Source organism: Gopherus flavomarginatus, chromosome 17, assembly GCF_025201925.1.
Source record: "Gopherus flavomarginatus isolate rGopFla2 chromosome 17, rGopFla2.mat.asm, whole genome shotgun sequence".
Lineage (NCBI taxonomy): Eukaryota > Metazoa > Chordata > Testudines > Testudinidae > Gopherus > Gopherus flavomarginatus.
In genome coordinates this window covers 12729447-12752389 of record NC_066633.1, presented here as the reverse complement: position 1 = coordinate 12752389, position 22943 = coordinate 12729447, and the positions used below count along the sequence as shown (strand labels likewise).

At 46.0% G+C, this 22943-nt stretch overlaps 2 protein-coding genes across 4 annotated transcripts; one reads left to right on the top strand and one right to left on the bottom strand.

The window, feature by feature from the left end:
- The first annotated feature begins 4458 nt into the window (after nt 1-4458).
- Nucleotides 4459-11500, top strand: ENDOG (endonuclease G). Its single transcript, XM_050927114.1, has 3 exons — nt 4459-5090; nt 9908-10017; nt 10935-11500. Exons 1-3 carry the CDS (start codon nt 4566-4568, stop codon nt 11218-11220), a joined length of 921 nt encoding a protein of 306 aa, XP_050783071.1. The 5' UTR covers nt 4459-4565; the 3' UTR covers nt 11221-11500.
- A 1472-nt stretch (nt 11501-12972) lies between these two features.
- SPOUT1 (SPOUT domain containing methyltransferase 1) lies at nt 12973-22544 on the bottom strand. 3 transcript variants are annotated; one of them, XM_050927111.1, is made up of 12 exons: nt 22487-22544; nt 21411-21453; nt 20750-20866; nt 19703-19862; nt 18550-18639; nt 17922-17971; nt 17369-17499; nt 16663-16735; nt 16113-16211; nt 14955-15057; nt 13684-13831; nt 12973-13165 (listed from the first exon to the last, which is right to left on the bottom strand). In XM_050927111.1, the coding sequence occupies exons 1-12, from the start codon at nt 22520-22522 to the stop codon at nt 13091-13093; spliced, it is 1125 nt and encodes a 374-aa protein (XP_050783068.1). In that variant the 5' UTR covers nt 22523-22544; the 3' UTR covers nt 12973-13090. The 3 variants fall into 3 exon arrangements, with proteins under 3 accessions (XP_050783068.1, XP_050783069.1, XP_050783070.1); XM_050927112.1 differs by lacking the exon at nt 21411-21453 and having other exon boundaries at nt 22487-22535; XM_050927113.1 differs by lacking the exons at nt 19703-19862; nt 21411-21453.
- Between the last annotated feature and the right edge of the window lie 399 nt (nt 22545-22943).

Sequence of the window (22943 nt, the reverse complement as noted above, 5' to 3'; positions counted from 1 at the left end):
GAAACCCTTTACAACTGTAGGGGAAGTGAGAATTAATAATATTAAGTTTCTTTGGATTTAAATATTCCCCTGCTGTGTCTGCAGCTCAAATGTTGCAGCACTTTGTTGGTGTAGGAGAACTTGAAAGTGACTTTGACTATCCTCTCTGCTTATTCATTCTGAAGGAAGTGAAGAAAGCAGGTGACTGGCATGAGCGGGTGAAGAGTTGATCTGTTAAAAATTTCAGATAGTTGTCAAGGAAATGTCTTTTAAACCTGACCACGTCCTTTTTAAAAATGGGAATTAAAAAAAATCAAATGGTAGCCTGGCTTAGGGCTGAAGTCAGCTTCTGCTGAAATCAGTCGAGTTCCTGTTGATTCTGTTGGGAGCTGGATCAGATGTTTAAGGAACAGCACCACAGACGTGAGTGAAGAGGCCTGGAACTGATTCAGTTGTGTAGCCTTCTGCATTCCTGTATGAAATACTTGATTTTGGGTCTTGCTGCTGTCTTCAGTCTCCCAGCTGGCTGGGATGCACTGCTTAAGACCGTGTTTTAGAGTCACCATACAAATCCTGTCCATTCATCTTAAGGAGTGACGAGTGGTTCTAAATGGAAATCTCTGGATTGGGAGGGGGTGGCTGTAATTGAGGATGAGAACGGAGAGCTTCACCTTTCAGTAAAGGGTTACAAATGGCACCCCAGCAGAAAACAAATGGCAGAGATGCATCTTAGATGTCTCCCTCAGAAGAAGCTTGTGGCTGTCAGGCCAGACTCCTTAGTTTTTGCTGCTCATTTTGATTGAACTCCATTTTTTGGGGTCTCCTCCTGTTTGAACATCGTAGGGCTAGAAGGTTTTATTTATGATAGCTTAGCGAGTTGGAGCTGAACATCTGTAAATGAAGGAGAGGTTCTCTAGTTGACAATGAAACAAAAGGTGTGACAGCATAGAAGATGTGGGGAGGAGAACGAGGGGAGCTCCCATTGTAGTTCCCAAAGTCAAGACTAGAGAACTTGTAACACTGATACAATTTGTGAGGCTGTTTGTTTCCTACTTGAAAAGGCCTCTCTTCATTAGTAATCTGGATCCCTTATTCTTTAAAACTGCGGGCGGTGAAGGGTTTGCTGTGTTGATATTCGAAGGAAAGGAAGCTGTTGAAAGGACTTATTAATTTTTTCCATTGATACTCTGAGGTTATAAAAACAGCTGACTCGTAGTTTGGGCTTATTGTCCGCTTTATGGCACAAACAAACACTATTAGTTGGGAGGAAAAAATTTAACTGGGAACCTACTGTCAGCCCTTCTGATTAGTTACCCTAACCCTCATTCCTCAAATAATTTTTAAAGCTGGACAGTATTAACTAGCCCATTGTCTGGTATCTTTATGCATATAGTGGCTGCCACAGACCTATGAGATACGAAAAATCTGAGGTGGGATTCATGTCTCCAGAACCTTCTCTGTGACAGGAGCAGCTGTAAGAATTTTAATGCATAGTTGCTCTTTCTTGAAGTGCTGGGGTGTGTGTGGGAGAGCCAGATACACAGGTGGAGATTTAAATACCTTAATCATTGAATTCATTAGCTGCTCACTGTATGCAAATAACTCATCAAGAGCAGGATCATTACCACTTTGGTTGAAGCTTTTCTCCATCAGGAGGAAAGGCAGGAAACTAAGCTGGATGGTTCAAGAGATGGGGATTGGTCATAAGGGCGAAGGCCAGCACCCTGTGCCCTCACACCCTCCCCCTGGAATCTTGTAGCCTTGGCAACTGGGAGGAAATGGGATAGCAAAGAGTATAATCCTGAGGTTGGTGGTCATCTTTGTCAGGGAAAGGTGGAACTGTTTTTTCAAAGCAAGTGTTGGCTAGATTAACTTGTGGCTGGAGTTTTGAGGGCCAAACTTGAATTATTTACAGCTCAGCAATGGGTGGAGTGAAAGTCAGAAGCTGCTATAGGTAGCACAGTGGTATTCAGGAATACAAGGGCTGTTGCTCCTTTTAACTGAGCATTTGGTGACTTTTTGTATGTTTTAGCCATTTAGAACTTTTTTTCTAAAATGCCCTTTTGCAAAAGGGGAAATCTGGTGATTTATACAAATTCAAATTTTTCCTTTGGCTGTTTAAAAAAACAAAACAAAACCCTCTCCAAAAAGGGTATGGAGAAACACATCTGTATGTCATGCTTTTTCCAGTGTTTAAAGTGCTTTTGTTAAACACTATTGATTTTGGTGAAGTTCCCTTCAGCTAAACAGAGGGTTTTGTATCCATGTTATCTGCTGTCCATAACAATGAGACTCCCCCTAGCCACAGACTGTGCTCAGAGTTAAAGCTGCTACCTGTGATATTACAGTATTTCTAAATGCCTTCTGTAGTAACTGTGAGGGATGAAACAACATGTGCTAGTTGGCTGTCAGTAGAACTAATCTCAGTCCACTGTAGTCTAGGAGTCTGTCAGTAGCACAGGGTTCTGCATGTATAAGCCAAATCTACCCACCACCACTGCCTTATTCTTTTTCTTGGCAAGATTATCCTATTTGGCTTGTTGCTCTGAGCCTTCCTCTATCTATTTCTGCAGTACGATGGTATCTAGTGGGATAGGGAGTGGTGGTGGTGTGTTAAAGGAGGTGGTCCAAACTTGAATTCACAAGGCCCAGAGTGTATCCTCTGATTTACCTACAGGGAACATGCTTAGCCGGGAACAAGCATTTGTAGAGAGAGCTGTTGCTTGGCAATATTTTGGAGGCTGCACAAATGTTCCTAACAGGAAGGCCTGCTTGGACCATATTAACAGCTGAGGATCACTGACTTTGCAGTACAGATCTAAGCATCACTGTACAAGCCTGGACAGGTAGAAGCAAAAGCTTTTTTTCTGTTCCCCACCCCCCAAGCCAGTTGCCACAAATCCAGTGGAAGGAACATGCTAGTACCTCTAACTGAGGAAGGGAACAAAAGATCCCTGATATACAATGTCATATTAAAGGCTAGGAGGTGGATTCTTTACAACACAAAACTGGTCCTGCTGTTCATTACCTGTTGCTTTTTATTTCTATAACTTCTCCCATGAACTACAGTTATCCATCTGTAATGTCTGTAATTCTTTTTTTCATGAATGTTCTGTTGATTTGTCTTAATAAATATTTTTCTTTGCAAATACTGATATCTTTTTCTTTCCCACAGTCTCCTTTGACAGTGTCAGTACAAAGAATTGTCTAATCTTTTGGGGGGTCAAGCTATTCATGGTGTGAAAGTGGGCTGAAGAAACTAAAGTATGAAAAGAAATTGTTGTAGTGTGCTTATACTTTAGGATCTGAGAAGGAGAGGAGATGGACTCTAACAGATCTCATCCAGCTCTAGCTACAGGTAATGCATCTTAGATTCCTTGTAAGACACAAAGTTTTCTATACTTGCAGAGAAGAATGTGAGAAACATGCCTAAGTGTATTCCGACTGGGAATAGAGGAGAAAGCTAATCTAAGGAATCCACCATGTATTTTATATTTCCATTTTAACAGGTGTGGATGTTAGTACTAGCTGTATAGCTGCCTCACCACTGCCTCTAGGTACAGACTTGGTCCTCTGACCCACTGTACTAAATACTGATCCCTCCCCCCAAGCCACTACACAGAGGTAGGGGCACAGCTGTGAAATGACTTATACCTAAGGCTATGACTTAGTTACCGGCCTTTGGGGTATGGCTACACTTGCACGGCAGCGCTTTGAAGTTTCGAGTGTGGTCGCAGTGCCAGTGCTGGGAGAGAGCTCTCCCAGGGCTGCATGTACTCCACATCCTCTACAGGTGTAGCTTGCAGTGCTGGGAGCCGCGCTCCCAGCGCTGCGGCACTGATTACACTGAGGCTTTACAGCGCTGTAGCTTGCAGCGCTCAGGGGTGTGGTTTTTTTCACACCCCTGAGCGTGAAAGTTGCAGCGCTGTAAAGCGCCAGTGTAGCCATGGCCTCAGTGACTTCAACTGTCAGTGGCAGAAGCCAGGGCTGGAGCCTCCCCCTCCCCAGAGCTGCGTACTCCCCCCCCATCCTCCTCCTGCAGCTGGGGCTGCATGCTGGGTGTTGGCATTCTGTGCCCCTGCCCTGCTGCTGTGGCCAACTCTGGAGTGTGGCACTACATGCCCCCATTGTGGCTGCTGGAGCCCGGGGAGGCTCGGTGGGGACTGACAGGCTATCCCCCCCGGTATTTTTAGTGAAGTCACAGACCGGGCATGTCATGGGCTCCCCCTGAACTGTTGCTGATTGCCAGTGACTTTTACTAGCAATACCTGTGACACGCTCTTAGCCATGCCCATGCCTAGAACTAGGCTCCAGTAGGGCCTGCGCGGATTGAGCATCCAGCCCTGGGATGCTTGTTCCTTATTAGCCCAGCAGGGGGCGCGGGAGCTTCCCGCCCCGGGGCTCAGCGCGTTAACTCTTAAGGGGGCGATGCTTCCGCTGGCCCCACCGGGCCCCGCTGGGTGCCGGGTCTAGCACCGGCCTGCACCCGGCTGCGCGGGGAGCTGCTCCCCTCAGACCGGCGGCCCCTTTAAGGGAGCGGTTCTCCCGCCGAGCCGGACGAGCGAAGGTCGCCGCGCGGCCCAGCCATGCAGCGTCTCCGGGGCAGCCGGTGGCTCGCGGCCGGGGTCTCCCTGGCCGTGGGGGTGGGGCTGGGGCTGGGCGCGGGGCTGGGGGCCGGGAGGCGGCAGGGCGGCGGCCCGCCCGCGGCGGGTTTGCTGGCCCGGCTGCCCGTGGTGCCGGTGGTGGCGGCCGCCGCCGACCTCTCTGCGCCGGTGCCCGGGGGCGCGGCCCGCGGCGAGCTGGCCAAGTACGGGCTGCCGGGGCTGCCGGCGCTGCGGAGCCGCGAGTCCTACGTGCTGTGCTACGACCCGCGGAGCCGCGGCGCCCTCTGGGTGCTGGAGCAGCTGCGCGGCGCGGCGCTGAGCGGCCCCTCCGACCGCGCCGCCTGCGACTTCCAGGAGGACGAGTCGGTGCACGAGTATCACCGGGCCACCAACGCCGACTACCGGGGCAGCGGCTTCGACCGGGGCCACCTGGCGGCCGCCGCCAACCACAGGTGGAGCCAGAAGGCCATGCAGGACACCTTCTACCTGAGCAACGTGGCGCCCCAGGTGAGGAGCCGCCGCCCGGTCCCGTAGCACGGGAGAGGGGCTGGCACCAGCTGGGGAGCGCTCCCCGGCCCCAGCGTCGGGGACCCGGGTGGGGCCCTCCCTGTGCACATCCCCCTAAAGCCGGGAGAGGGCTAGGAAGGAATCCTCAGGTCTTCTAAACACACTCAGCGCTGGGTGGTTTTTCTTTGCCTTCATGTTTTGGGGCTCTAGGGGGTCGCTTTTCAAGCCTTTTTCTGTAACCATGATGGCTAGAAACTTTGTTTTTAAGGGAAGCTGAGGTTCTTATGTACTCACATGACTCCAAGAGCTGGGGCTTTAAGGAAAAACTGAGGAAAATGTGAAAGTTGGCAACACTGTCAGGTTCCTCCCCTCAGGTGGGGGAGAGGGACACCATCAGACTGAGTTGCCTTGCTCCTCTTCAGGGAAAGGGGGACTGCTCTCCATGCTATGTGAGCAGAAATCCCTCTCCCTGACAGGTAAAGAGGGACGCCATAACTGAAGAGGCTGGAATAGAACGCAGGAGTCCACTTCACTTTTAAAACTGCCCTTTCTTTCTTTGTGCCAACTTCCAAAACACCATGTGAGTAAACATCCCAAGTATCTGCACACAGTGCTATATAGCACTGACCTGTAACTACTAAGGTGAACGGTGATTTAAGGGTTTGACCCCAAGCCCACTGAAGTCAATAGAAAGCAGTGTTGCCAACCTCAGAGCTCTAGTTTTAGCCAGTTGTGTAAGAAAAAAAAACCCAAATTGCCATTTCAAAAGAATGCATAAAAAGGCAAAGTGTGATACACCAATCTCTCTGGACAGGAGGCATAGAAATGTAGGGCTGGAAAGGACCTGGAGAGGTCCCCTAATACTCTCTTCCCCCAGCCCCCCAATGATGAGGCAGGACCAAGTAAACCTAGACCATCCCTAACAGGTGTTTGTCCAACCTATTCTTAAAAACCTCCAATGAGGGAGATTCCACAAGCTTCCTTGGAAGCCTATTCCAGAGCTTAATTACCTTTAGAGTTAGAAAATTTGTCCTAATATCTAATCTGAATCTACATTGCTACAGATTAAGCCCATTGCAGCTTGTACTACTTTCCAGGAGAGAGAGTCTGCTATGTGGGAGGGAGGAAGCCTACACAGGGAGAGCGGGGTTCTCTTCCTAGACAAGTGTAGGAAGGGGGAAGCGTAAGTCCCATCCGTCCTCCCCCCAGCAGGATGGGGTAAACTGTTGCAGGAGCAAGCAGAAACTCAGGTGCTGAAGTGGAGAAGCCAAGTGGAGTTTGAGGGAAGCCATGGTCCCTGCTGAATGGGCTTACAAGTGGTTACCCACTAACACACATTCTCAACATGGGTGACACAAACTGTGTGTTACTCATGTCCCTGAAGCCTAATTTTCATCCAGCAAACTCTCACATAGTGCAGTTCATTCTGGACGTAGCAGTACTTCTCACAAGGGTTAAGGGCTTTCCCACTTTCTGTTGCTTGAGTGACCTGCTCAAACATTGTCTCCCTCCTGAGAATTACTTTTGCTCCTAAATCAAGGAGTGTATGTCAGAACCTTGAACTTAAATCCTAAAGTACAATTTTCTGGCAGGCCCTTTTGGGATAAGCTCTCCTAGATCAACTTTCCCTGAACTCCCTATTGATGGTAGAGAATCAAAATCAAAGAATTTCATTGATGCTAATGTTTCTGCCAGTAGTGTGACTTATTCTGGACTATGAGGTGTTTGTTTTCCTTAGTCAAGAATTTGACCTATATATTATGGGGCCCTAGTCAGCTGTCTTGGGATGGTGGCCCCCTAAGACCCAGGATCTTCTTGTCCTTCCTGTTACACTATTTGTGGCTAGGTAAGCAAACAAGGACATAACTTGTTCCAACTTGTCATCCATTGCCTGGAACATTTGCTTAGTATCAGGCCCCTCATGCATTGATGGTTTCTTCTGACTTTCCAAGTTCTACCACCTGTGTTCCTACCTTTCTTTCACCCTACTGGCTGACACTTTATCATCCCCACTTTCTTGGGGAATGATTTCTTGTTGGAGGTTAACTTTCTACCTCCCAACCCTAGCTCAGCTTTTTCAGCCTCCAGGGCATAAATGCTGCCTGGCAAATCAGAAGTCTTTTCTCTGCCTCACTGGGCCATTCTTCTACGCACTACTAGTGCCTTCTGGGCTAGAGTGAACATTTAGCTCAGGGGGGGTTTATGTGAATCCAAATCAATTCTGTTCTTTCTCTGACACAGGTTGGTATCTTTTCCAGCTACAGCTGCTTCATGTGAGGGTACTGGTCTGGATTTACAGCCCCACTAGCATTTAAGCAAACCCACCTCATTTCTCCATAGAAAGACCTGTGGGTTTCATCTTTACAAAAAAAGCTTGTAAACCAAAGGGCAGGTGTATCTATGCATAGTAGTTGATTAGCCCAAGGCATGATTTTTCAATGTTCTGGCTGCTGTCTGCAGATTAGGTTTGTGGTTAATGTCCTCTTAAAAAACCTAATTTTATCATTTTCGGAGACACCTTCAAAATTTGCTAGGGAAGTTTTGACCATAGTAATATGCTCATGAATTTGAGCTCCGTCTGTATAGGAATCAAATTTGTCAATATTTAGCTTCTTCAAACAATTATTTTCCTTCTGGGCCTTCAGGTATGGGGTGCCCTTCCCTGGGAAGGGTTCTATCTGAGGACTCCAGGAGCTGCAGGGGTCTTTTTAACCTCCACTTAAGAGTACTCCTTTCTGACAACTCATGGTTCTTGTCCTCAACCCTTCTACATTCTGCAATTTTCCTGTCCAACCTATTGTTTGTCCCTCTGGCAGCCTCAGCCACTTGATCTGCTTCTACTGTAAACTGTCTACATCAGGGGTCGGCAATCTTTCAGCAGTGGTGTGCCAAGTCTTCATTTATTCACTCTAATTCAAGGTTTCACGTGCCAGTCATATGGTTTCAGGAAGTCTTTTTCTATAAGTCTATAATATATAATTAAATTATTGTTGTATGTAAAGCAAATAAGGTTTTTAAATGAAGCTTCTTAAACATTTTAAAGTTAAATTAAAATGCAGAGCCCCCCGGACCGGTGGCCAGGACCCGGGCAGTGTGAGTGCCACTGAAAATCAGCTTGCGTGCTGCCTTTGGCACATGTGCAGTAGGTTGCCTACTCCTGGTCTACATCTTGCTCTAACCTTTGTTTTTCCTCTAGTAGTTTAATCTTGTTCCTTTGTCCAATTCACTAGCAATATTCTGTTGAACAGAATGGAACCACAAGCATTATGGGAGATAGGATCTTCCTGCAGTACAGTACTTGCTGCCACATCTTTAGTGATCTGGCTAAGCATTTCTTGTAGCTGATTGAAGTCTTGTCTTCCCCATTTTGACTGGTCAAACTCCTCTATCTTTCTAGTTAGCTTACAGTGAAGGAAGTTACCTTAATTTCATATTTCAAATTAATTGGCTGATGCTTCGTTAGTTAATTCCAGTCCCTAAACATCTCACAATCCAAATTTATCTCTATGTAGGTACCTAGATGGCCACCATCAACAGTTACTAATGGTAAATTTCCCCACCTAGACATGCCAGCAGAACTAGACTGGTACAGCAGTCATATTGCTAGTTGTACTGGTATAACTCCGCCTGTGGACACTTTTATTCTGGAATAAGGAGTGTCCACATGGGAAGTTGTACTGGTATAGTTCGGTTGTGGAGAAGTCCTGAGTGCTTCACGATCTTTAATGTATTTGTTGTTCTAACATTCCTGAGATTGGGAATAATATGCTTCCCTTTTTACAGATAGGGAACTGAGGCACATAGAGACTACTGACTTGCACAAAGTTACACAGGAAGCCTGTGTCAGAGTGGGGAATGGTTCTCCTGAGCCCCAGGCCAGTACGGGGACTGAGAACTGCTGGATAAACCTGCCTCTGTAAATAGAAAGGATCATCTAAATTAACTGAAGGGCCACATGTATTTCCTACCAAATTAAGGCCCTGATCCTGCAAATGCTCCCGTGTGTGCCTAGCTTTACTCATGGGAGTAATCACATTGAAATAAATAAGATACTTTCACATGTAAAGTTAAGCACCTAAATAAGTGTTCCCAGCAGCCTGAAACTTTGTCTCTGGCCAAGGATTAAACCATTGACTTCGGATATACAAAGCATTTCTGTGAGAGAACTCAGGTTTATGCTTCCCAAACAGTCATGCTGAAGATGATTAAAAACCATCAGATAAATAAACTACCCTATAAACGGTGTGGCTTAGCAATTAGAGCACTGGTCTGGGAAGCTAAAGTCCAAGGCCAGTTGGGACCACGACGATTGAGTCTGACCTCCTCTACAGCTGCAAGCCAGTCTGAATTTTTCTGTCTTCAACATCCAACCATTGCATCTCGTTAACCTTTTGTCTGGTAGATTGAAGAGCTCATTACCAATATTTGTTCCCCCTGTAGGTAATTATAGACTGTGATCAAGTCATCCCCTGCACCTTCTCTTTATGCTAAATATTCTCAGCTCCATCACTCTGCTCTCAGCACTCTGGATCCTACTCCTCACTCTGCCACTGGCCTGCTGGTTGACTGGGGCAAGTTACTTCACTGATCCCTGCCTCAGTTTCCCTATCTGTAAAATGGGGGTCACGATACTGAACACCTTTATAAAGTGCTGTGAGATCTACTGATAAGCGCTATATAAGAGAGCTATTATTTTTATTATTAACTCAAGCTGGAAAGCTTAGGATATATAGGGGTGGATGGGAAGAGAGAACAGAGCTTAGACTGACTTACAGTCTTGACTTTTTCCTAGCTGTATTGTTTTTTTTTGTTTCTAGGTTCCTCATTTGAACCAGAAAGCCTGGAATAACCTGGAGAAATACTGCAGGAGTTTAACAAAGTACAACAAGAATGTATATGTCTGCACTGGCCCGCTCTTCCTACCCAGGTAAATACTAGAGCTGGATTGAAACTGATCTTAAAACATGCATCATACAGGGAAATTAAGATGGACTAAGAATGTGACTTGTCTTGTCATGCTCTCAGGATAAAGGTCAGAAATAGCAATAGATACTGTTTTAAAAACATCCCACAGTTTCCATGTATACATGTAGGGATTTGTGGGCTAGTTTGTTATGCCTGAGATTAGTTTATACATCTTTCAATTGAATAAACCCCTGAAGGGACACTATCAGATTATCTGGGTAGGATTAAAAGGGAAATAATTTAACTGATTTATGTTCCTTCAGTGCTTTCTTTCTGCACTTAGTTTGGGAGAGTGACAGTAGCTTAGTCATCTTGAGCTGTATTTCATACACTTTTACAGTCTGGTTATCTTGTCAGATCTGGTACTAATAGTACCACAAGTGCATTAGCCACAGGCTGCAATAAAGGGCTAATCTAGCCTATTGCATAGTCAGGTTTTCCAAATCCAGGTATAATCTTTGGCTGCAACGAACCATGTTTAGAAGCATGAAGGGCAATCACTTGAACAGACTCAGTTAAACAAGGACCAAATGAGATATGGTGAGGGGGAGTGGAACGTGTTCTGCAGCATGTTCAGTCCTGTTTCACTGTGTATAGGGTCTCCAGATTAGCTGGGGGTCTAGACCCTGCTACAGCACTTGACAACTTTAAATCAAGAACTGAAGTCTTAAGTTAAGGCAAGTTTTATACAAGAAACACTAGGTGAAATTCTAGCCCTGCATTATGCAAGAGGTCAGACTCAATCATAAGAGCCCCTTCTGGTCTTAGTTATGTGTACATTCATCTAAAGCAATGGAAGACACAATCTATGCCCGAGGGGCTTGTGCACATGAGTAGTGAGTAAGAGGCAGCAGTAACACAGTCTTGTTCTTTGTGTAGGATGGAGGCAGATGGGAAGATGTACATCAAGTACCAGGTGATTGGCAAGAACAATGTGGCGGTCCCCACGCACTTCTTCAAAGTACTCATCCTAGAGAAGCTCAATGGAGAGATTGAGCTGCGCTCCTACGTGATGCCCAACAGCCCGGTGGAGGAGACAATCCCACTTGAACGTTTCCTGGTTCCTATTGAGAGCATCGAGCGGGCATCGGGGCTGCTGTTTGTTCCTAACATCTTGAAAAGAACAAATCGTTTACAAGCTATCACTCCTGGACGCAACAGCTGAACTCACCCAGGTGATTGATGACAGAACACACTATGGGCTGAAGGCATCCAGTGGAAGGGACTTAAGTTACTACAGTTATTTATCAGGGGTATATATGGGCTCAAATTTCTCTTCCCCTCCCTGGCTTTTTATTTTTTAAATAGGCTAGGGGCTTTTCATGGGCCTGCAATAATTAATAGGGCTGTCTGTTTCCTGAGGAGGCAACTACCAAAGATGTTGTACCCTTGTATGTTTGGCCCTAAAAATGGCTCCTGGAATGTAATAAAAAGTCAGTGCAGTATTTAGAAGTGCTTTCCCCACCTACTTCTATGCTTGGCTCAATGGGTGTATCTCTAGCTGCTGCCCACATAGGAAATGCTCTTAGTGAGCTATATGCTTTCAGAGTATGAGGCACAGGGAAGCCACAGGGTTCTCAGGATTAACTTACTTTTGAGGGTGACTCTTTACTGTTATCCTTGTGAAACAATGCATTTTGTGCCAGTTTCACTAATCCACATTTTCAGTGAAAATTAGTAGTTTACTAACAGCCAGTACCATGATGGTAGACTGGACTCTTCCAACTATTTCTCTAGTCCTCCTCATTGTTTTAGCTTTCAGACTTAATGGACTCTGCCTGTCCTTTTAATGTAAGTAGGTTTTAAGGTTCATGATTTCAGGTAGGGAGCCAACTGCCCTCAGGAAAGCTCAATACTATCTTAAGAGTGAGGTCATCAGGGATCTTTGGTGGCATATGAGGCCCATGATACTAAAGGACATTACACTTCCTTGATTAAGTGGCCATAATATTTACATAAGGGAGCTAGACACTCCCTGTACAGAAGAGAAATGAAGGAGCATTTACACTACAGTGTATGGGTTGTATATCTACTGGAGCTGGCCCAACAGCACCATTATTGCTTGCAAGAGTGTTAGTCTTTCACCAGTGCTAAAACTTTACATCAATATGAGGTTCAGATGGGGTACAGCTATAGTGTTAGTTGTGACACTTATGTCCACTAGACAGAGGAAAGTCCCAGGCCCTCTGTGCATTGGCTGGATCTCCAGAAATTTACACTCACCTCCTTTGTTAGTGGGTACCTATTGCTGTACATCAGTTTAAATGATCTTTTGCTACAAGGCTGAACAGTAACAAGACCTGCTCTTCAGACAGAGCGACTTGAAAAGGGGCGGGTGGGGGTCCTAGCCACTGAAGTTACACAGCACCATTTTGCATCAGTTAACTTGCATATAGTACCTTGAAGCTGCTTCCCAGTGTCCAGAAGCACTCTACCTCAACATTGCTCTTGAAAGGCCCAAAAAAATGCTCATTAGCTACTTAGACCATGCTCTTCAGTGGTGCTGAGAAAACCGCTCCTAGAGGCTTTCAGCAGGCATTCAATGCCTTTGGAGATCAGGTCCCTAATTCTTTGCCTCAACCCCCACTTTTAAAAAGTCCAGAGCACAAAAATATGACAAGTTTGTTTTATTTTTCCAGCACCTCTCTTGGTGCTGTGTGATCCACTGACAGGCTTCCCCTGCTGATGTGAGGCAGCAGCTAGATCCATTTACCAACACTTTAGTTTGGAGAGCATACTCCCTAAGTAGCCCCAACCAACATCGAGTCACAGTACTTAATCTCAGTGTCATGTTTAAGTCAGTTAAAAAGCTGTAGCCATTTTGGTAATAGTACTGTGCTTTTCTTGATCACTCTCAAAGAGGCTGGAGTGTAGCAGGCTGCCTTGGGGATGTACTCATAACCCCCAGCAGCTCTTCCTACATGTAGGGTTAGCATAACTTGGAATGGGCCATCTGAGGAGAAGAAAGAGTGCTGGTGCAGGTGAAAGCAGGAGAGAAGGCAGGGTCAGTTCTGTAGATCAGTTTTTTTTCCCCTTCAGCTACCACGGGTTTTCCTCACAGCCTCATCAATGCAGGGTCTCAGTGCAGACAGAGATATCAGTACTGCTTCCTGGAACCAACAAGAAGTAGGGTCAGATCCACTGGTCTAAGGGTGGCACTTCAGCACACATCACTTAATACAAACAAGTTTAGTGACTGTTTGCAGAAGGATAGTAGTGGGATTCATGTCTTATACCTATAAGAGAGATCGATTCAGAAATACGCTAGCCCAACCAGATTCACTATTGAAACCTTCAGAGACTCTACAATGAACTTCATTGCTAAAGGGCTTGGAATTTTTTTGTTTGGGATTTGTACAGCACCTATCACCGTGGGCTCCTATATTCCACACTACCACAAATAGTTTACCTCCCAGTTCAAATGCTGCACCTAGAGATCTGTTATAAAAAAAAAGTATGTATTTTAGAAAGACCACTTGTATAATTGGAGCTAGGAGGATACTAGCTAACCACTTAATTCACAGCTAGCTGAGGCATGTTTTCCTCTGAGGAAGGAAGGTACTAGTAGAGGATTGATCCTTAGAAGGAAGATGCTGCCACGCATCATGCTATTATTCATGTGACATACCTCTGTCCTGATGGTGCGGCTGCCCTGGCTGGGACATGTGTTCAGGTAAAGGTCAAACAAGACACTTGGGTCAGTGCTCTCCAGGTTTGGGTCACCATCCACACCAGCCTCCAGGCCTTGGAGACCTCCAAATACTATTAGGATATGGCTGGAAGAGAGCAGACACACGCACACAGGTTTATAGGACAGAAGACTGGATGCTACCAGCTCAGAAGAAACTACAGTGTTGCCCCTGCAATCTTTAACAACACTACTTAGCTCTTATATAGCATTTGTCATCAGTAGACCTCAAAGCCCTTTACACAAAAGGTCAGAGGCTGTCATCCTCATTTTACAGATAGGGAAATGTAGGCACAGAGATGAAGTGATTTGACTAAGGTCACCCAGAGCAGGCTAGTTAATAGAACCTTTAACAGCTGTATGCAATTTGCTAAGCCCAGCACAAGTGATGGTTCTGGTTCTTTGTTCTGAACTTACTCTACAGCACAAAACACCACTCAGCTATATAACCAGAGAAAAAGGGAACAGATGGCCTTGGAACTAAAGTTGCCCCTGACCCCAACTGCCATCCAGGCAGCTGCAAACACATCCTGAACTGTACCCCACAATGACAGCATCCAGTGAGCTACATTAATGACTGGGTACTCCTGCTTTGACAAATTTGATCAGAAGATCCAACCCATGGAAATGCTCAGGGCTTAGTTTTGGCCTGGTATATGAGTAACATGTATTGAAAGAATATCAGAGCAGGTAAATCAGGGCATATCTACGCATACAGCCCTGTGGCACCACAGCTGCAGTGCCCTAGTGCTTAGCAAAGATGCTATCTACCTCAATGAGAGCACATCTCCTGTTAGCATAGTTAATCCACCTCCACAAGAGGCAGTAGTTATGTTGACAAGAGAAACCTTTCTATCAACATAGCACTGTCTACACCAGGAGTTGGGTTGGTATAATTACATCACTCAGGGATGTGGAAAATCCATCCTTGAGCGACACAATTACAGACATAAGTCTGTTGTGCAGATCAAGCCTCAGAACGGAGCATAGTGGTGCAAATCCCACCGAAGTGAATGGGAGTTGTATGCTTGCATCAGGATATGAACCCTACTGCTGCAGAGGAAAGCCTTGCCAGGGAGAATATTCACAAAGCAGCATTGGCTACAGCAGTTCTCTCAAATGCACGGATTGTTCTACCACAGGCATCTTGCTCCTGGGGCTGGTCTGCCAGCAAAGGGATGGGATGAACAGCAAGGAACCAGTCCAGTTACCTGAAGGAGGGGAGAGTTGCTTGGTCCACACAGGTCCCTCGCTCAGAGGTCCCAATAGAGAGATCATAGCCTTCTTTAAAAGGGCATTCGGCAAAAACAGCACCTGGGAAACAAGCATAAAAGGAAAGTAGATGGTGGCATCCCCTTGCTTTAGAGGGTTCTAAATACGGTAGTTTTAAGCATTTCATAATTTATACACCTAAAGGTTAATAATTAAGAATTGCATCTACTGCATCCTACATTGTAGTGGTATTCAGTAATTGTACTATTAATTAGTGTCCAAATCACTCATCTTTCTCACCAAGATGCCTCCAAATTCCATCAGCAGAATGGCACCATAATTCCTCTTTCAATCTTAGTATCATTCCTGAAAAATACTGGCTCTTACACCAAATGTTGACCCAATCCCAGGCTGGCATGTCTGTCAGGAATCACTCAAGGGCAGAGCAGGGCTAAGGGGGTAGTGGGAGTGTTTGTATCTAGCTCATACTCAGTGGTTACATACAGTAGGATGGTACCTCTAGTATTCAAATCTCCTACTTCTGAAGGGACTCTGCAGGGATCTTCTATGTTTTGGAACCTGGTCTGCCTGCAAAGGTCCCACTGATTAGCGATGGAAAGCAGAATTACTATTAGGGCTCTTAGGAAACTGTGACAGCTGAGCTGTTGGTGCTTAAGGGTGGGAATGTGTAGCTAGCCAGGGTAGGTGCAGAGCATTATCTCTTGCCTGAATTACTATGATCACTATTAGTTTCCCTTCCCAATGGTCAAATTCTATCAATTTTCAGATATTGGATCATTCCCCATCTTCTATATCAATGAGAAGTAGTTACTAAATCCAGGGGGCAAAGAGTAAGCAGGTGAGTACAGGCTCGTTACCATACCACCTTTCCACCACCACCAGAAGCTATATAGGGTCAAGGAAACTAGAGATGGGAAATACCTATTAAATCATCAATGGCAGCACATGGGCCCCAAGAAAAAGGAAGAGAATGTTAAAGAAACAAGCATCTGGCCTGTGCTGAAGGTTTGCAGCAAGTACAACTAGAATCTGTGTAGAAGTGAATGTAAATGTTGACAGAGAACTCAGTAAAAGTGGATCTGGCTACTGCTGCCCTCGTCCCAGCAGGTAGGTGACAGAATTTAGTGTGAACTTACTCAGGCAGGAGGCTAAGCGGACATTGTAACCCCAGTACAGGCCAGACACAGTCCGTGGATGGTTCGAGGACACTACAGTGCCCTTCTGTGTTTTACTGGCTGAAAACAAAACCAGTGGGTTAGCATAGCAAACTGCAGTTCTCCAGACTCTGCTGGAAATCAACCAGCAACCCCCTGTGCCATGTTCCCAACACTCTTCCGTAGCGCATAAACAAGCTCTTCCCCTTACATTTATTAGGAACTGGTAAGAGTTTAGTCTATTCAGCACAGTCTATACACTGATTAAATGCAAAACGAGCTTTAAACAGCGCAAACCTTAAAATAGAATAAATGAGTAACTAAGCTTGCACGGAGGGGCATGGGGCTAGTTATTCACTATAACTGGGTATGATGATTCCTGAACATGTTTAAAGACATCATGTCTGCCACATGGCATTGCCGAAGGAGTTCAGTGCGAAGACTAACTTCTACAGGACTAAGCCTATACTACAGATCACATTGGTAGTATTACCCGTCTAGCTTGTCCAGAGGCAGGATGGCAATGGATTACCTGGATTCTGCCGCTTGTCCAGTTGAACAGTGACTCGAAGACCAGACTCTAGCTGTCTGTCTATCTGTACCTCCTACAATAGACCACAAGCACCAAGGGTTTTAGATGCAAGGACACCCACCCACAGGAAAGCTACAGCTGACAAGCAAAAAAAAAAAAAAAAAAAAAAAAAACGCAAACAAATCACTTTTGGGAACTCAAACTACACTCTCAGCCAAGACGACAAGTTCCGCCACTAACTGCATAGCAGACTGCTCAGACTCCACACTGTATAGTGGGGAATGGACTCTATAAAACCTACAGCCCTTCAAGACACTTGGTTGGCTTAGAAGAGCTGCAGTGGATGATACATTTCCAGTTCAATGTGCTGGATAACAATAATAATTTGTTAATTCAGGCGAATGGTAATTGGAGGATTTTGCCCTACTGCAGGATGCTAAGAGGCACCGACACGTCTACCAGGCCCCAGCAGAGGGTGCTATCAACATTAAACACAGAAACCCTGATCAGAGGAGACAATTAAAAATGGGGCTCAGGAACCATGTGTAGCTAAAAACTGTGTCCCATTCCACGGTGGGACAAGGCCCTTCAAGAAACTCACAGGTAGCTTACTGCCATCCTAGTCTGATTGTACTTGACCTTGAAAGGAGTGACTGATAAGTGGAAGGAGTTTACTCTGGGTATCTCAGGGGCGAACAGGCCATACCTTCCTCATCCCACAGTTAACAAAGGAGCCTCTTCCTGGCTTGGTGGGCCGGGCTAACACCACTCCTTCCCGGTATTCTGATTCCTCATCTATCCGCACATGATGAGGGCTGTCCAATGGGTTCAGGAGTCCTGAAATAGTACAGAGAAAAGTGGGGGAGGGGGAGATATCTATTGAAGGACAGATTGCACCTGGAGGCAGATTATAAAGGGATTCATCCTGCTTCTCCTGTCCCTGCCCCCACCCTCATTCCCTCCCCACACTGATGAAAAACCATGAAAAGGTCCACATGTGCGCACAGGCACAGACCCATCCCAGTTATGATGAGGAACACAAGCGTGTACTCTCGGACAAGGAAAAACCTTAGCAACTGCCCCTCATAGACCGTAAGAACACTAAGGCCAGGACCACACAAACTGGAATGGTGAGCAAGCTGCCCAGGTATGTAGAGTGGAAGAAGCCCCATGTCTATTTACTTCAACTGGGGGAGAAGGGAAGGCCTATGCCTTAGGGATGGGAATGAGGTGTCAAGGGGATATAATCACATCCTTACCTGCAAACTGCAGATCCTCGTGTTTTGGGAAAAATGATTTTCTCAGGTATCTGTTCAGAGAGATTCAAGTCTCAAAATTGTAACAAGCTTCTTTCAGGCTTCATTTTAATTTGAGATTTCCAGCTTTAATCAGGAAATGAGCCCTGTGGTACCACATACCCTAGAAAGCTAAGGCTCCTACAGAATGTAAATGGGGGATTAATACTGATCATTTTCACCCTACACATTCCTGCAGCTCTTTCAGTTGCCAAGATCTTATTTCTTGGGAGTTTGGGTCTGAATTCTAAGCAGAGGTTACTGCTCCTCTGGCTCACATGAGTTCTAATGGTTGCATCCCAACACTGGTAATGCACAGCAGCCCTTGTTCTGTATGCAGATCTCATTCTTCAATATGCTAATAGTGTATCTGGACTCAAGATGTGAGCATAACAAGTGAATCAAAACAGAATCTCTCTCCAGATAGCACAATACAATAGAAAAAAAAATATATAAATGATGTTGGCCCACCACTACCCAACACCTGCTCCTGCAATCTTTGACAGGTGTTTCACAATTCCATGTTAATAAACTATAGTATTAAACTAAGACTGAATCTGCTTGGTGTGCAAAGCTATCACATTGGTCTTACTGAGGACACTCCAAATATTGTAGAATCCGAGCCAGCTGCACGCAGGCCTGTCCTTTCTTTCCAATCCCGTCAAACTGCCCTTCCACAGTCCTGAAAGAAAATGGATGCAGTCTGTGATCTTCCAAGACATTTATACAGCCCCTAGAGTGAGTAGATCTGCATGAGGCCGCATCCCATTCCTATTTCATTAAAACGTATACAACTAGAAACAGAACTTTACAAAAGTGGTTCAGGATATAGAGTCCTTCACTGTTGTTGGCGATTCAAGTCTGACCCAGGTCAGAAAAGATCTTACATTATAAAGCAGCCATCAGATACTAGATGGTCTGTGACCAACTTCTGTTGGTGAGAGTCAAGCTTTAAAGCTTGCAGAGCTCTTCTTTAAGTTCCTGTAAGTCTAGCGTGTGTTCGTTGCATGCTGGTGAGATCCACGCACTTCAGCGTTTACAATGAAACCTACTTGCTCTTATGGGACTTGAACGTCCTATGGAACCAGGATATTTCTTGGTTTACATACAGAGTCCAAATTTGCTCCAACATTGTGCATTTTTACCTTTATCACTGATTTGAACTATCAACTGGGCACTGAGCTACTGTATGGTCTAGTAGTCACAAAGAACCTACATCTGAATGGTAAGATAGAAAGCAAGGTGTCAGCCTCCACAGCCATCTTCCCACAGACTGGAACTGTTCATCTAGTCCTTTGGCTTTTTTGCTGACACTAAACAAAGATGCCAATTGTTTAAGCAAATGCAGTCTGGACACCTGTCCGCTAGCAGCCAGACACCACCAATTCATCTCACAGGCCACCTAACAGTCACCAGGTGATGACTTTTGGTCGCTACTTCTGTAGGGTGAGTGCAAAATGGTTATTAACAACCCTCTAGAACCATCCAACCTATTATTTTATTTCAGTCATTAGTCTTCCTGTTTGGGGAATAGCCACTGCTGCCCCCCTGGTGACTGACTGACAGACAGACCAAAAAAAAAAGGGGGGGGGGGAAGAGTAATTAGGGAGATCTCATCAGACAAAGTATTTGACAGGGAAAAGCCGCAGCTCTGTTTCCTGCTGGCCTTCACCTGAGACAAGATACACAGAAACTGGAAACACTGAGGGACAGGTTATTCAGGGAAAACAACGTGTCACCCTTACCTTGAATCTTCTCCTTGCTCATCGAACACCACAATCTCATCCACACAGAAGATGGCACAGGCCCTGGCAATTTGCCCAGCAAGGTATGTCCGCAACTCTGGAGACTGTGCATTGTTCAAGATGGAGCCTGGCAGAGCTACACTAACTGTGTAATGACGTCCTAGAAAACAAGAGTGGGAGAAGAGCCAGAGCTTGGCAGTTCTACTCCCATTTGTGTTGCTAAAGTACAGCATTAGCTTTTGGTTCTTTCATTTTAATTGTAAGCGTTTCGGGGCAAGGACTGTCCTGTGTTTTCACAGCACCTGGTACAAAGGGGCCCCAATTCGTACCAAGACATCCACAGTACAAATGATAAGATTCCAAAGCACTCCAATAAAGTGCCTTTTACAGAGTAAGGGCCCCACTCCTCTTCCCACAGAAGTCAATCGGACTTTTGCCATTGGCTTTAAAGCAAGCAGGAGAGGGCACCAAATCTGAAGTATTAACTAGACTCTAGAGAACTGATCAATGGACACAGGAATTTTACAGAGGATTGTGCAACAGGCTAGCTATTTAAAAAGGAACAGGGCCTACTGCATTCTTCCTACATGAGTACTAAATGCTTCATCATTTTGTACTGTCCAATACACATCTGTCATCTTTTTAGCACAAGAATGGAGGGAGGCTACAATGAGGAGGAATTATGGGATACTGCGACTGAGTACAATGAAACCTATATTTAGCAACAGGACTTTTGCTGGTCTCTTTAGTGGCCACTTCTTAGAGGTGGAGCACAACTGCACTCTGTACACTTGAGGACACTTAGAGGAGACATCTTAAGATGTCTATTAAGTGGTCTCACATACACCACTCACTGTACTGAATTAGTGCCTACCTATGTATTTGAACTGGTATGGGATTATATCAGTACCATGAAAGTTAAGCGATAAGATATCCTTTTCTGCCTATACAGGTGAGATGCATCTCAAGCAACTAAAATCTGCCCCTCACACACTAGATTCTCCCGACCCTCACACACAGCCCTTCCCATCAATTCAAGGCTGTTACCTTTGTCTTCCTTTGCCTTTTCTTCTTCTTTTTGTTTTTCCATCACCTCCTGCATTCTTTTCTTTTCCAGTTTTCTCAATAGCTTTATTTCCTTCCATTTTTTCTTCTCTTCTTTTTCTGAAATGGAGAATAACCATCTGGTTTAAATAAGAAGAGACAATAATGTAATGGTTTATCACCAGAATTCAAGTAAGTTAAAAAACCTACTATGGTTAGGGCAGCTAGAGAAGATCTGGTGACAGCATGGGGACAGAGACACACAGAGGAGGAAAACAGGAATCTAATATGACATCCAAATTGTACACCTGAGTGCCACATTATCAATAGTAAGGCAGAAAGGACTGTTTGTCTTCTTTCCTGAGACAATCAACAAAAATGCTAATCAGGGCTAGTTTTATGTAACATGAAGACACATCCAGTAGAAATTGGGCATGCTTGTCACTTCACACATGCTACCACACCAGTCCTTGGATTGCAACTTCTTGATCATGAGTCAGACTACTCTGGCTTTGAATCAATGACCCACAAATAAAAGGGCTCTGGATTTCATTAAGAACCTGTCCTCCAGCTAGTCAAGCTATTTGATGGATGTTTGAAGGTTTATTTCTAAAAGCACTGGTAATTATACACAAAATAATATGTAGAAAAAGTGTCTCCTTACTTTCTTGTTTCCATTTACGCCAGTCAACCTTTTTTTCTTTCTCCTAAAAAATAAGCAGTAAACTATTTGCATTCCATCCACTGGTTAACAAGGATCACAAAAGTTATCAGTACAACAAAAATTCATCCAGATGTAAAGCTCTCTCAAGAAGCAAGGCAGTGGGAGAGACAGGTTAAGGAAGTGATGGTGCCTCTAGAATCAGCGATCCCTCTCTGCCTCATTTACAGAAGCAGAATTGTGGCCTTTACTTGTTAGGTTGTGTGCACTCTAGCATTCAAGGGCTCCTCTACACTAGTGAAATTTGCATCCATTTTCATGATGTAGCTACATCAGTGTAAAACTTTTATGGTAGGTACATTGTACTAGTGCAAAACAGGGCATATAAACATACCCATTTCAAAATGATGTATTGCATCCAATCCAAGGATTTGCACAGAGTAGCTGAACTTACACCCCCTTCCTCCCTCCCCAACAAACAAAACACATTATAGATGGGACAACACTTTCATTTCTGGCCTTTCCAGGGCATGTCCACATTGTTGTAAACCCAGGCACGTGGGACCTGTGCTTCCGGTGTTTCCAAGCCCTGGCTTTGAGCACCCTAACTGCATTGTAAATCTGAGATTACAGTTGCTGGACCCAGGTCTGACAACCATGCTAAGGCATCCATACTGCACTATACAGACCTTCTGACCCGGGTCCGTCACTTGAGCTGCGTCCACACTACCAAATGACAGGGCTTGGGCCAAGTCTCACTGGGACCTGGGCTCAGCTCCCCAGCGGGACTTGCTGAGCCGAGTCAGACAGATGTGTGTGTGAACAGGAGCACGGCGGAGGGTGGGGAGTGGGATTCCAAACGGAGCGGGGTTGAGCTGCTGAGGCTGAGGTTCACTCTGCAGTGTAGACACACTCCTAGTTGGGAGGGCGGCTCTGACACGTGTCTGCGCCCAGAGCAGCGGGGAACGCACCGCCTGGGCCCCACTCAGATCCCACCCCGCTGTCGCTCCGCGGCTCCCTGGCGGGAGAGCGGGCAGGGAGCCGGGCTAAGGCGCACACCTCCCGCCGCCACAACCCACCTGCAGGCCCCGCGGCCGCTGAGCGCCATCCGCCATTTTCCACCGCCACTTCCGGTCTTCGCGGATTATTATTGGACGGAACGCCTAAGGCCCCGCCTCTCATGCCCCTTCCCAACGGCCCGCGGGATGAGTCACGTGACAGCAGAGGCGGGACAAGAACTCGGCCCGGAAGGGCGGCCACGTGCCAGCCCCGCCCCCGGCCGGTCCCCAAGCTCAGCGGGTTCCCTTTCGCTCCGCCCGCGGGTGGGAGACCGCGCATGGGCAGGCGCTGCTGCTTCACCGGGGGGGAGGGGAACTCAGCCAAGTAGTGTCCCGGCTAACAAGGGGCCTGCGTAGCACTAGTACCAAGGTCCAGGGGCTCGTGTGTGACCATAGGGCCATGGACTCTGCGGCCAGGCTCTAGGGCAGGGCCACGCGCGCACAGCGCTGCAATGCAGAAACCAGCAGTGATGGCAAA

What these genes read in the sequence shown, in the direction of transcription:
- ENDOG (XM_050927114.1), top strand. Translation starts at nt 4,566, where the DNA reads ATGCAGCGTCTCCGGGGCAGCCGGTGGCTCGCGGCCGGGGTCTCCCTG. An exon ending in TGAGCAACGTGGCGCCCCAG is followed by an intron (nt 5,091 to 9,907) that starts GTGAGGAGCCGC and finishes TTTTGTTTCTAG; the next exon opens with GTTCCTCATTTGAACCAGAA. An exon ending in GGCCCGCTCTTCCTACCCAG is followed by an intron (nt 10,018 to 10,934) that starts GTAAATACTAGA and finishes TTCTTTGTGTAG; the next exon opens with GATGGAGGCAGATGGGAAGA.
- SPOUT1 (XM_050927111.1), bottom strand. Translation starts at nt 22,522, where the DNA reads ATGGCGGATGGCGCTCAGCGGCCGCGGGGCCTGCAG. An exon ending in AAAGGCAAAGGAAGACAAAG is followed by an intron (nt 19,863 to 20,749) that starts GTAACAGCCTTG and finishes CTTGTTTTCTAG; the next exon opens with GACGTCATTACACAGTTAGT. An exon ending in CCGCTTAGCCTCCTGCCTGA is followed by an intron (nt 15,058 to 16,112) that starts GTAAGTTCACAC and finishes CTTGTTTCCCAG; the next exon opens with GTGCTGTTTTTGCCGAATGC.